A 14,629-nucleotide genomic window follows, 5' to 3' on the forward strand; every position below is an offset into this window, starting at 1 on the left:
AGACATTAGACAATAACTGAAATGTGTAAAGCCAGCCAGTTTCATTGTCAAACTTCAGCAGCTTTGAGGCTGTAGATAGATAGAGGTGTTTGCTTTATATAGATGCCAAGTTTTTCTGGCCACTGTCTTGGTAATGAAAACAGAAGCTATTACTAATGGTACATTTTCTTCTTGTCATTGGCAACCGAACAACTTCTATCATTTTTGCAAACCAGGTTTAAAATTAAAATTAAGCTGATCGGTTACTCTATCGCCTCGTACACACAGCCGAAAAAAATGTCAGACAGGCTTTTTTTCTAGGAAAGTCCGGCCGTGTGTAGCCTTCATCTGACTTTTTTTGTCGCAAGTCCGACGGACCTAAGATAGAGAACCTGTTCTCTTTCTTTCCGTCGGACTTCTGACGGACTCACGGCGGACTTTTGCATGGTCAAAAGTCTGACCGTGTGTACGAGGAATAAGTAACAGAAGATTTTTTTTCTTTCTCAAATATTTCATGCATCAGTTTAGAACCTCTGTCATATTTCTTTTGCTGTTTGTAGCCTCATTGACTAGATTTTGCTTCACTTCCTGTCCTGTGTACATTGTTGTCACCAGAGCAGGAAGAAGGGTCAACTCTCCAATGTACTATCAACAGTAATACAAAGTTGGTGATGCTTTTAACCTTTCTTCATGCTCTTTATCCCTCTTAGGGCATGTCAGTTGGGCAATTTATTTGCAGATCCATACTTTTTTTTAAAGCGATTTCTTGGCTAAATCATAAGGAATCACTAACTTACTCATTTACAGTGACTTGTAGCTTAGCAACTCAGCAATTGTGTTTGTGCAGCATTTCATGTCAATCTCACCACCGACAGTCACCATTTACCTCTAGGGCTCAGACACAAATTGCTGAAGGGAAGCAATTTGTAGCAGAGCATGCCAACCCAATGATGCAGCACTAGTTTACAGATTTTAACCAGTAACAGCAAAAAATAGCTTCTTAGAGAAAAACTAAGCAACTATGGTGAATAAATTATTAGCTACAAATTACTGTTTATCGTTGGCATTGGCATCAACCATCTATCCAGACCCTTAGTCCCCATGCACACAGGATATCCAGGGAACGAAAAAGAGGCATTAAAACACGCCCAAAACCACATTTTGCAATCACATTTAGACACATCAAGTGCTTGGTTGTTCATTAATTTTTTCTATCTCTAAACGCCTGTATGTGTGTATGGACACATAGGGGGTTATTTACTAATGGCAAATACACTTTGCACTACAAGTGCAAACAATGGCCCGGATTCACGTAGCACTTACGGCGTCATATCTCGAGATACGCAGCGTAAGTGTAAATGTGCGCCGTCATATCTATGCGCCATGCCCATAGAACTAGATACGCCTGAAAAAAGGCTTCCTCCGACCGACGTAACTTTCCTACGCCGGCGTATCTTGGGCGCATATTTACGCTGGCCGCCTCATTGCAAATATGAAAATGAGGGAGATAAGTCGATTCACGAACGTAGTTGCGCCCTGCGCATTAATATACGCGGTTTATGTAAGTCGTACGTCCGGCGTAAAGTTAAGCCTCATAAAGCAGGTTTAAGTCATGTTAAGGTATGGACCAGGGAACAGCCGTCGTATTTTACGTAGTTTACGTAGTAGTACGTGAATAGGGCTGGGCGTAGGTTACGTTCACGTCGTAGGCAGTGATTCGATGTATCTTAGGCGTTCGTTCCGACGTGATTCTGAGCATGCGCACTGGGATACGTCCAAGGGACGGCGCATGCGCCGTAGGTTAATCGTATCTTTATGACGCCTATTCCTTCATTTACATGGGGTCACGACTCATTAGCATGCCTCACGCCCACTTCCACCTACGCTGGCTTACCCCAGGGAAACCCAGCATAAGTTTGGGAGCGAGTGCTTTGTAAATACTGTGCTCGCCGCTCTGCGATACGTCAGCGTAGCGTATATTCGATACGCTATGCCGGCATAACTATGCGCCGTTCTACGAGAATCCGGGCCTATAAGTGCAAAGTGCACTTGAAATTGCACTCAAAGTGCACTTGGAAGTGTAGTCGCTGTAGATCCGAGGGGGACATGCAAGGAAAATAAAAAATTGCATTTTAGCTTGCACGATTGGATGATAAAATCAGCAGAGATTCCCCTCATTTCAGATCTACCACTTAGATTTAGAACGACTGCACTTAAAAGTGCAATTTCAAGTGCACTTTGCACTTTTAGTTTGCACTTGTAGTGCAAAGTGGATTTGCCTTTCGTAAATAACCCCCATAGACTAACATAGAGGGGCATTTAAGGGCAGAAAAAAAATGCAAGACACCTTTAGAGCAGGCAACCATAAAGGGGTGGAGATCTACCTGAATAACATGGGAGAAGTCAAAGATCACTGAGCACAGTGTCGCCTCGACACACATAAACCTCTAATTGCCGCACTACTGTGTCCCAATCGCAGTGCATTGCACAGCAATCATGGGTTTGAATCAGGTGCTGGAGGCGGCATCATATCGCCTCCTCGCCACCTGTCAAAGACACTTAGATCTTTTCAGAGGAGCATCAGTGCCTGCTGTACTTGTGAATGAGCAGCGGCACCCTTAGGGCTCGTTCACTGGTAAAGTTGGGGGGGGGGTGGGGAGTGGTAAAACCCTTTCAGAAAGTGCACCAAACCCACAGGATATAATAGAAGTCTATGGCTAAGTGCAGCAAAACCGCAGGAAAGCTGCAGGTACACTGCACTGCACATCAGTGTGAAAGCACCCATATGCCCAGTGTATTGCTTCACATTAACCTTAAAAACTCTTGTTTCCTGCTACTGGCACACCTCTGGAGACCACTTGCCAGGATAAGAAGTAGAGTGCAGTTGATATCACTTTGCATGGGACAGGAGCCATCACTACAGAGTAGGCATCGGCTTATGCGACACTTGCTCCCTACTACAGCTCCAACCTTACACGGTTGCATTGCACTCAGTTTGATGCTCAGGAATGGCAGGTTAGCAAGCCCAGACCACGATCTACCAGTCACCTGTCTGCGATCTACTGGTAGATCACAATCTACAGGTTGCTAACCCCACCTTAGATTGTCATCACCTGCAGGAAGTGAGGAAAATCTGGTCAGTTGAGCCACAGGGATTAATAAGAAGTGACTTAGCTTCTAAACGTCCCCCTTTATCTAAAACCATTATGTATTGGATGGAGTTCCACTTTAATATAGTTCACCCTGGAACATGGGACTTGCAGGAATTTGCTTGGTATGGTCTGGAAACTCTGCAGCTGGCAATATTCTTTAATGTATTTAATGTTGCGGCACAGCTATGATTTACATTTTAGATATTAAGGAGTTAACCTCTCAGTTTTAAGGTCTTTGTCAGAAACGCTCACACCTATATCATGCCCATGTCTACTGTCTCACACCTCCCTCTTTTAGTATGTCTCCTACCGCACCCAATATTTTCTCTTTCATTGTGTGAAAGTCTGTGAGATAAAGTGGTGAATCAGAGGCATCATCAGCGATGTACATAGTTTGGCATGCTGCCACTGTACCATCTGTTTATGAGTAGAATTCTCAGAATATAATTTTGTCATTTGTGACTAATCATTTTGGCTGAGATTTTACTATATGCTGTACATTCAGCTCATTTTCAGCTTGAATTTATAAGCAATTTAGCCATAGGGGGTGGTGTCATGCATTGCATCCTGATGATCTGGTTTGTTCACAGGGCTAATCCTACCTTGCGGGACATTAAGACTCTCAGGTTGGGTGGGGCACTTCTTTAGGGTACAGAGAAAAATATCTTATGTGGCCTTCTGGCACCCTATCACCATTGCCTCCTGGAAGATTGGAATACAGGGTGTAAGTTCTATGAGCTCTTTCATAAAAGTTCTACACAGGCCTACATTTTAAAGGATGGAAACTGTTCTTTTAGACAGAAAGTCAGGTTTGCTGTAAGGAGGAGTGACATCATAGTGACATCATTTCCACCTAGTTTAGAATAGGAATTATTTTAGGTGTAGAGTGTCGGTGAATTCCAGTGGGGAAAGAGGAAGTGGCAACTGTTTATCCTTAAATCGAATGATGGGTTTAGCTCCACTTTAAGATGGAATATTTTAAAATTCTTGCATGGGCCTAATTATGACATTAGCTTTTTTAATCAGCAATTTTATGCTCCATTCTCAGCTGAAAACAATATATTCTTTTTAATTCTATTTGTATTTAGTGGCAGGGATCCGTATCCTCTACTCACAGATAGGGTTGAGCGAACCCGAACTGTAAAGTTCGGGATCGGTACGGACTTTGGGTTTTTCCCGAACCCGAATAATTGAAAAAAGTTCGGGTCCGGGATCAAGGTTCGGGAAAAAAAAAATGCGCGGAGGTCCCCGTAAATTCAATAACCCTTTAGGTCTGGTATGGATATTCAGGGGAACCCCGCCGTCAATTTAAAACAAAAATGACGTGCGGTTCCCCCTAAATATCCATAACCAGACCCTTCAGGTCTGGTATGGATATTCAGCGGAACCCCGCTGTCAATTTAAAACAAAAATGACGTGCGGTTAATATCCATAACCAGACCCGTTATCCGAGCACGTTGACCTGGCCGGCCGCAGAAAAGAGGGGGGACAGAGTGCGCCCCCCCTCTCCTGAACCGCACCAGGCCACATGCCCTCAACATGGGGACACTGGGGAAGCCCAAGAAGAGGAAAGACCTCGGGCTTACCCAGTGACGTAGCAGAGGGTAAGTCAGAGGGTGCGGGGTCACGTGACGGGTGGCTCTGCCTCCTCTATATAAGAAATGTCACAGCTGCAGCGCGTCATTCGCTGGGCTGTGCCCAGCGGTGAGAGGAGGTCCGGGATGCTGCTGCGCTGGATGGATGGATCTTCTCATCGCCGGAGCGGAGATCACCCGACAAAGGATCTTCTCATCGCTGGAGATCACCCGCAGCCGTCGCAGGATCAGGACAACGCAGGAAGCCGGGAACGAGTGGATTTTTCACCGCTGGAGTTTTTTCTTTTTTTTTTTTTATTAATAAAGGACTTTATTCTACGGTGTCAGTGTGTTTTTTTTTTACAAGACTTTACACTTCCTTCGTGAAATGGTAGGGGTACAGTGTACCCCATTACCATTTCACACAGGGGGGGGTCAGGATCTGGGGGTCCCCTTTGTTAAAGGGGTCTTCCAGATTCTGATAAACCTCCCGCCCGCATACCCCCACAACCACCGGGCAAGGGTTGTGGGGATGAGACCCTTGTCCCCATCAACATGGGGACATCCTCCCCATCTTGAGGGCATGTGGCCTGGTGCGGTTCAGGAGAAGGGGGGGGCGCACTCTGTCCCCCCCTCTTTTCTGCGGCCGGCCAGGTCAACGTGCTCGGATAACGGGTCTGGTTATGGATATTTAGGGGGAACCGCACGTCATTTTTGTTTTAAATTGACGGCGGGGTTCCCCTGAATATCCATACCAGACCTGAAGGGTCTGGTTATGGATATTTAGGGGGAACCGCACGTAATTTTTGTTTTAAATTGACGGCGGGGTTCCCCTGAATATCCATACCAGACCTAAAGGGTCTGGTTATTGAATTTGCGGGGACCTCCGCGCATTTTTTTTTCTAAAAGTCCGTGTCCCATTGACTACAATGGGGTTCGGAGTTGGGGTTCCCGAACCCGAATTTTTTTTTTAAAGTTCGGGTTCGGACCCGAACCCGAACATCCAGGTGTCCGCTCAACTCTACTCACAAATGCTGGTAGCGTTTTGGCAGCTGATGCTGAAACTTCAAAATTTCAGAGTGCTTACAGGTCATGTGCCGCCTCTCACTGCAGATCACTAGGAAAAAATATTTGGTTTATCAATGCTTGATGCAAACCTGTAAAATTGAAATAAAAAGAAAACTGGCCGCACTGCTAGATTCCCATTATGCTGGTGCCCTCTGTGCATACCAAAGGCAAAGTGTCCTGCATGAGTCTCCTCTATGTGCGTGCTCCCGTTTGGAACAACAATGTTATGTACAGACATTAACAAGTGCTACAGTGCACACAAAGGAAGCACAAGAAGGACACAGAGCCAAGGTCATGCTTCTCTTCCACAGCAGTGATTGACAACTCCAGTGCTTGTATCAATCACTTATAGACAGGTGCAGGTTGTCCTCCATTCTGTAGGAGGGGAGGACAGGAGGTACCAAATACAAAAATAAACACATTGTAGTGGTGCTGCATAGCTCCCAACTGTCCCTGATTTACAGAGACTGTCCGTGATTTGGAGCAATGTCCCTCTGTCCCTCATTCCTCCTCATTTGTCCCTCATTTTGGTCTGATCTATATAGTTGTATATAAAATGCACTTTTTATCTATCAAAAAGTGTTTCCCAGTGCTAAACCTTTCATCCAAATTCTAACTTGCTTCATTTGTCAATTCCAAAAGCCAAAATAAAGAAATAGTAGTGGTAAAAAAAAGCACTTGTGGGTTTAACCAATCTTGTTTTTTTTTGTACAATTCTCCTTTAAGGGGGCATGGCAAGGGGAGTGTCCTATGCCTGCATGCTTTTGCTGATAGGTGTCCCTCATTCCCATCTCAAAAAGTAGGGAGGTATGGTGCTGAATTACCAGTAGATGTCAGTTTACCTTAGAACATCAATAACATTCAATGTTACAAAAGAAAAATACACCATACTGTAGGTGAGACACTCCACTCCTTCTAGTGTGCCATACGAGTCCTAAATCATTATAAGCTCTAATATTCTACCAGCTATTAGTGGCTTTGGTCTATTCCTTCCTATGTCTCTGTAGTATTGGTCTGTGATGCTGTCTATTACTGAACAAGTGTGAGGCACAGATAGCAGGAGGGTGCAAGACAGAGCTCAACATTAAAAAAATATGTGTAGCCTTTTTTTTTGGGGGGGGGGGGGCTTTGTATAAGAAAAGATTATTAACTGTACATTCATCCAATGTACAAATAGGTATATATAAGCAAAGATGCCTGATAGGAGTCTGGATGGAATTGTGCACATCAGAGCTTTTTTTCTCAGAAAATAGGTGCAGAAACTCAACCACGACCCGTTCAGATTTCACAAACAGTAGAAGGGTCTTAAAGGGGCATTAAATATCAGGATTGCATTACATACAGAATACAGAGTTCAGGGGGGTTACACACAGTTCAGAGCTGTCACTTGTAAACACAGAAACCAGACTTCTGTGTTTACAAGTGATTGTGGTGAGCAGGCACCAAAGGGTCTGAGCCAGAGGTGGTGGAACTGAGTTCCCCCAAGTTCCCCCTGAAAAAAAAGCCCTGGTGCACATAAACCCAGGTATACAGTAAATAGTTTTTAATAGAAATACCTCCAGATGAATGTTGCAGCAAAATCCAGTTGCGGGGCTCTTGATGATGATGCAGCAGCTCTCTTTGTTTCGGAGACCCGAAGACAAGATGAACGGTCAAGGGGGTATCTTCCAATTGTTGTTCGACCAGCCTGGAATGGAACTTCTCACCAGCAGAAGCCGTGTTGTGACAATGAAACTTGGAATCAGCCTATCTACTCTGCACTTTAGTCTTTCCCTAGTAGTTAATAATAGTCTCTTCTGGTCCATGATTTAGTAGCATGGACAGGACATGCTACTGAGACTTTCTCTCTCTCTCCACTTCCTCCTTCTGGGATTTCCAAGCCAACAACCAGGGGCAGGAAGTACATACATAATATATTTAGAAACACATTTTCACAGTATAGGGCAGCAGATACGTGTGCATCTATCTTATTTTATGCATGTTAATTACCTGTAAAAGCTTCCCTTGCCCAGAACTCCAAAAGCCCTGACTTTTGTTGGGCACCACCATCTTAGATGAGACAGACTCAGTGACACTTAATAGTGTTCCCCTTCGCTCCTCCTCCAGCAGCGAGAGCAGAGGAGAGGGCTACCACATGCAAGGAAGGAAAAGGCTAAATCTTTTTAACTTTTCTAAGATTCTAACTTCCTATTGGAGGGTGACTTCATGTATTCTCTATAGTCCCACTCTACATATGAGTGTAGACACCCTCTCTTGCTCACTCCCGAGATCAACTAGGGACAATGGGATTTGGAGTGTTAATAGAGTAGTGTACATGGCCACAACTAAGATTTACTGCTTGTTCCAAACAAATGAAAGTTGAGAGGAAAATGAGAGGACCAGGAGCTTATAGAGGACATTACAAGGAGGCAGGAAAAAACTGTGAAAAACAATTTCATAAATAGATTACAGGGCCATTAAATACTGGACATGAATACATTTGTTTTTGGAGAATAAAGATATTGCTTAGTGTCACTTTAAAGAAGAGCTCCAGTCTCCCCCAAAACATCATGTAGCTACTGACTTTTAATATTAAGATCACCTCTCCATGGATCCAGTGCTGTTCTCACCTGAGACGATTCTTCAATGGGCTTCGGGTCCAGGCGCCGGCATCTTAACTAGCCGTGCTGCGCTTTGTGATTGGTCCTGCAGTCTTCTGGGACCTATAATGTGTCCCAGAAAGCTGCTGGTGAGGAGGGGTGCACTTCCTGTCAAAACCAGATACCTGATTCCCCCAAAAAAGTGCCAATTGTTAAAGAGGAGGAGGGGACAAACTTCCCCTCTTGGGTAAAGTTCCACTTTACCTATCTTCAAAGTTACTGACTTGGAACAAGTATGCAGATGAATAAAGTCAGAGAAAAGTCTAAAATCCTTGTCTGTATGATTGCGTAACTGCTTCAGGTCAATAATGTAAAGTATTGAAGTGAGAGAATTAGTAGGACAGCCAGAAAACAAGCATTTTGAGTACAGGTAATACCATACAAATGCTTGAAAACTCACCTATTGCTATTAAATCTATAAGTGTTGAGCAATTTTTTATTAACACTGTTTTACAACTATATTTGCACTCAGTTGCTGCATGTATCGTATAGGTAGTACATGTGAACTGTTTTAATATGTTGCTCATATTATTTGTTACAGAGAAGAGGAGGAAGAAGAAGAAGGTAATTGCATTTTTATATTTGGTGAATGTATCCAACTTTGCCTAAAGCAGCATGTCACATTACATTATTAAAATTGTGCCCATTCTTAAAAGCATTTACACAACGTAAAAACATCCAGAGTGTGAACAAGCTCAGCAGTTTCTAGGATCTCTTGCTCCCCACAAGGGCCTGGGACCACAACAAATGGGATGGCAAGCCAGAGGATTGTGGGTAATATTTCCTGTTCAGTTTCCTGATATCTTCTGCTGAATTTAAAACCTGAAAATGCAAAGTTCTCAGCATTTCCTGTTTACAGCTGTCAAAATAAAGATAACCTGTCACCTGCCCAATGCTATTATATTGCTTGTTAGGCTCCTTGTGATAGCAATATAGTTAAATGAATAAAATTAAATAAAAATATGTGTGTGTAAAAAAAATACCTCCATTGCCCCCCCCCCCACACACACATAGGATCACAGACCCCCACATGGGGCATGCATGTCTATGTAAACAACACATTGGAGTAAGTCAGAGAAATACTTCAAGGTCTTTCATTTATGGTCAACTCTAAACTAATGAGGCATTTTTTTTTTTTGTAATTCCTTTACCTAACAAGAAGTTGCATTTTTAAACATTTACAAAATAGACAGACATGCAAAATCAATGGCAATGTGATAAAGTCTGCACAGCAATAATGAGCACACAAGAAATTACCATCTACAAATCAAACGACTACCGACAAAAAAACATGGAAGTCTCAAAAAGAGGTGATTGGTGAGAGTCTCTGTTGTAAAGCCATTTAAATCATCACCTATTTATAATATTAGGTACTGAAATGTTTTGCCATTTTGCAGGCTCACATAGTTTTGAAGCATATATTTGTTATCTATTTACTTGATACTACCTCATCTTTTAATTGTACAAAAACGGCAATAAGGTTTGTTTGTGTGCACTATTTATCTTTTTATTCTACAGAGCCTCTACATTCAGAACATATATAATATAATATATATATATAACATTTAACAGCTAAAAATACAGATTTTAGCATATATTATTTTTTTTTTAAAATATATTTAATATAATATAGTACAGCTTATCAGTTCTTACATTAGATGACTGTATGTTTTTTTTTCAGGCTTCTTCCCTTAATTGTTCCCATATTTTTTTTCACTTCCTTCCTATAAGAATGCCATAGCTCATTTGGGTGAAGTTGCAGCTGTCCTTTGTCAGGTCTAAGACTGAGAACTGAACGATCATATGACCGCTGATCGATCAGCTCTCAGTCTTCTTAGAGCAGAGAGGGGGGGGCAGGCACAGCTGACTTTGGCTCTAAGCCATACGCTGAGAGCTGGAGCCAGCTGTCGGTTAGGCAGCTACATGAATCCTGACATTATGATCGGAATCCTTCCAGAGCCTGGAGTGGCTCTGTGATGTTAACCAAGCTTTTCATTGATCTTGTACCTCTGATGTCTTTGTACCAGAATAATTTTTAAACCGTCTTCAATAAAGGTGTTAACAGAGTGCGGGCGTTAGGCCTTTTCTTCAATTCATTCCTACATGCAGAGTCCACACCTATTTCCATCAGCAGGTGGGATGCATTATGAGATGTTTACTTGTTGTTGATGTTAGCTGACAGCAGACTTTAGCCTGCTGTCTGCTGATTCTGGGTTCACAAGTAAGTGCAGTCCTGTGGCCCACAAGAGAAGTATGACCAAAAAAGCTTTGGCCATACCTCTTTTTTAAAAAATGGTGTATGGATCACGCTAACTTACAAAAAATTATTGAACTTATCTTGGCGCCACTAACACATTTTGTACATATACCTCTTTTTTAACCTATTAATCAATTGATGGTATTCATTGTCTGTCTGGATTAAAATTTGCAGTACAAGAGGAAGAAATACAGGAAGAAGAGGTAACAGAAAAAGGTTAGTTTAAAGCCATCTTTATCAAAACTGCATTTTTCATTACACTTTATTAGCTATATTTATAACTTTGTGAACTGTTATCTAAAATATTTCTGGGCCAAAGTGTTTTTTCACATCATATGCATGGTGCACCTAAAAATGCATACCATAAAGTTGAAATGCAGGTAGATCTAAAAACATTCATTATTAAAAACAGTCATTTATATCTTAAAAATGATTGAAAATATTTTTTGAATTCTTGTACTGTAGATACTTACATTTAAATTGTAATCCGCTGTTTAGCAGCATTCAGACTGGAAGAGGGGAAGGGCAATACCAGGAGCAAGTCAGATGTGTTGCATGGAGACTGCATGAGCAGAGGGATGAGCTCAGCAGTCTGCTGATGACCTTCATTGTCCAATAACAGGCAGGGTGACATGGAGGTTTTTTCAGGCTTCTTTTTTGGACGCAGTGAGGAAGGATTACAACCTCATTTTTTTTGCTCTTTTTGGCCCTCACTCTCTGTCCTAGTAACACTTCCTATCCTAATACAATGTCTCACCCAGACAGAAGGTAGGGGTGCATATCAAAAGGCAAACAAACAACGACAAGAATACTTTTTATTAGTAGTATAGGGGAACCCAAAAGCCCCCACTCCCTCTGAAGAACCCCCCGACAACTCACAGCCAGATATGTTCCCTCTTAAACCGTAGTAGAAATAAAGGAAGCAAAACTGAAGTAACGAAAAGAGTAAGGGCTCTTTTACACGGAGCGGACCGTTTCCGGGTCCGCTCCGTGTGTCTCCGTCGGCTCAGCGGGGATCCCCGCTCAGCTGTCGGCGGATAGGGCGGTCCCCGCACACAGTGCAGGGACCGCCCTGTCTCTGCTCCGCTGTCCCCTATGGGGAACCTGAAGCAGACGGACCGTCTGACCATCTGCATCAGTTCCGCTCCGCCGAACGGAAGAAAAATAGGGTTTCTTCCGTTCGGAAAAGCGGATCCCGACTGACGCGGAAGCTAGCGGATGCTCCATCCGCTAACGGACGCGTTCCCATAGGGATTCATTACAAGTCCGTTAACGGACTTGTAATGAGCGGACGAACGGTCCGCTAGTGTGAAAGGACCCTAACGAAAATTATTCAAACAGTCCTGGTAAGGCTGTAAGCTTCAGATTTATCCTGCTCTCTAGCAGCATACTTTTCATATATTCAATGCTGTACAATTCACAAGCCCAGACCGCAGTTTATGGGGGTTCAGGCTGATGCCAATTTCTGGCTATAACATACAGAGCTGCCGCCAAAAAGTGCTTGATCAAGCTTTTCTTTAATTGTCTGTAGGAGCCTTACAGCATGAAGAATACTGTAATTTAAGATTGATTTGTCCCCCACCAGAGTATCATATAATTACAGTATTTTGTCCTAAAAGGGGACAATTTGTGGGCAGGTATCCCATATATAGAGCATGGTGAACTTTGCCTAAATAATTTGTAAAGCTGGGTTCACACATGCGATGCTGGAACCAGCGCTATTTCTGGGCGAGTTGCCAGGTCGCATCTAACTCGCAGGCAGTTCACACTGCACTCTGCGAACCGCTGTGGGTGTTGATAGAAAGTTAATGAATCGGTTCGCAGATCACAGTGTGAACACCCATGCGATCTGATACCAGTGCGGACGGAAAAAAGGGTCCCGTACCGTTTTGGTCCGAATGCGATGCAAATTCAGCCATATAAAATGTTTCACTCGGACCAGTGTGAACAGAGCCTTAGCCTTCATCTGAATTATGTTGTTTAGTTTTAGGCAGCAGTTCACAAAAATTATATTGTGGAACTGGAGAAAGTGCAGAGAAGGGAAACCAAAAAGAGGCATGGAGGAGCTCAGCTATGAGTAAGGATTAGCGTAACTGAATTTATTCTCTCTTAAGAAGAGGAGATTAAAGCAGAGTTCCGCTGATTTCTTTTTTTTTTAAAGTCAGCAGCTACAAATACTGCAGCTGCTGACTTTTAAAATAAGGGCACTTACCTGTCCCGCAAAGGAGCCCACAAACAATACATCGGAAATGGAGGTGTCACGTACCTGATGGTTGTGAGCCCGAATTGCAGAGGACGGCCTCCCTTATGGCACCCACTGGCGACCCCCTGGTAAGGTAACAGTAGGCACAGGAGTAAGGAGTGGCACGGGTGCCTGGCAGGATCAACAGAGGTGAGGAAGTGGATCAGCCAACCGGAAACTTCCTTGCAGGAACTGGGATACAGGAACTGGATCAGCTTAGCAGACTGGATTAGGAACAGCTCAGCAGACTGGATCAGCTTAGCAGACTGGATCAGGAGCAGCTCAGCAGACTGTATCAGCTTAGCAGACTGGATCAGGAGCAGCTCAGCAGACTGGATCAGCTTTGCAGACTGGAACAGCTTAGCACGCTGGATCGGAAGCAGCTCAGCAGGCTGGATTCGAACCAGAAACAGATAGGACAAACGCAGGAATAGTCAGACAGGCCAGCTCAGATATCAGGTGGGCAGCAATGGTACAGGGGTGCAGGCAAAGAGTAGTCACAAACAGGCTGAGGTCAGATGCAGGCAGATAACTGGATGGTCAAAGGTAAGCCGGGTCTTAAAGCGGTGGTTCACCCTCCTTGACATCATTATACCATTACATTCGGCATCGTAGCGCGAGCTACGGTATGCCGGTCTTAAATTTTTAATCCCCGTACTCATTGTGCTATCGGTCATTGAAGTTTCCGACTCCCGCGGGGAATGGGCGTGCCTATGGAGAGGGAGGATGATTGACGGCCGGCTCTGGCACGTCACGCTCCCCGAAGACAGCCGGAGTAGGTCTCGGCGCCTGCGCACAGGCTATGCGCAGGCGCCGTGAAGAGCCAGGCCTATTTCGGCTATTTCCGGAGGAGCGTGACGTGCCAGGGCCGGCCGTCAATCACCTTCTCTCACCATAGGAACGCCCATTCCCCGGAATCTTCAATGATCCATAGCACGGTGAGTACGGGGATAAAAAATTTAAGACCGGCATACTGTAGCTCGCGCTACGATGCCGAATGTAATGGTATAATAAAAAAAAAATGTTTTTTTTTTTTTAATAGGGTGAACCCCCGCTTTAATACAGGTAACAGTCTCAGATCAAGTTTTAAGGCACACAATGCTGTAGAGCAGACAGCAGGGACTGTATGTGACAAGCAGGCTTAAATATCCCGCCTGACGCCAACCGAGGTGCGCGCGTGGACGTGCGCACATGCACAGTTGCACCCGCGATTGGGAACCGAAGAGTCTGGCAGGATCTTCGTGACAGGAGGGATCAATTTATGAAGAGTCACAGATCAGTAATATCAGCAGGGGAGAATCTGGTAGTTGCGTTCTTGAGCGTATGGGTAAACTGACAATGCTAGTACCTTGTCCCATTTCAATGATTCCGCCGGTATATTCAAGTCCTGCTGCCATTTGGAGAGAAATGGAGGTGGGTTTGGATTAGATTACCGCAACAAAATTTGGTAGATCTGAGAGAGTGAGTGATCAGGTCTATTGGACCGAGACAGCAATGACTCGAATGACCCTCGTCAGTAGATCAGAGGAGGAGAGCTGTTTAAGGTAATGTTGTAGTTATGTGTATTCAAGCCAGGTCAATCGGGGGTTATGGCAGTTTGAGAGAACTTGAGACAGGGGTAAGATGGTTCCCCCACTCAACATATGACACAATAGAGGTTTATCACTTCTTTGCACACGAAAGGAAGGTAGAACTAGTCAGTGTTGGGGAAATGATGC

General features: G+C 43.9%; 1 protein-coding gene across 2 annotated transcripts in view; it reads left to right on the forward strand.

The window, feature by feature from the left end:
* TNNT2 (troponin T2, cardiac type) overlaps positions 1–14,629 on the forward strand; it is a 71,850-nt gene that overhangs the window by 18,561 nt on the left and 38,660 nt on the right. For both annotated transcript variants that reach the window (XM_040337731.1, XM_040337730.1), the window contains exons 3-4: positions 8,954–8,976; positions 10,844–10,885. In XM_040337731.1, the coding sequence (XP_040193665.1) occupies positions 8,954–8,976; positions 10,844–10,885 (65 nt within the window). The remainder of the gene's footprint in view (positions 1–8,953; positions 8,977–10,843; positions 10,886–14,629) is intronic.

Source organism: Rana temporaria, chromosome 2 (assembly GCF_905171775.1).
Source record: "Rana temporaria chromosome 2, aRanTem1.1, whole genome shotgun sequence".
NCBI lineage: Eukaryota > Metazoa > Chordata > Amphibia > Anura > Ranidae > Rana > Rana temporaria.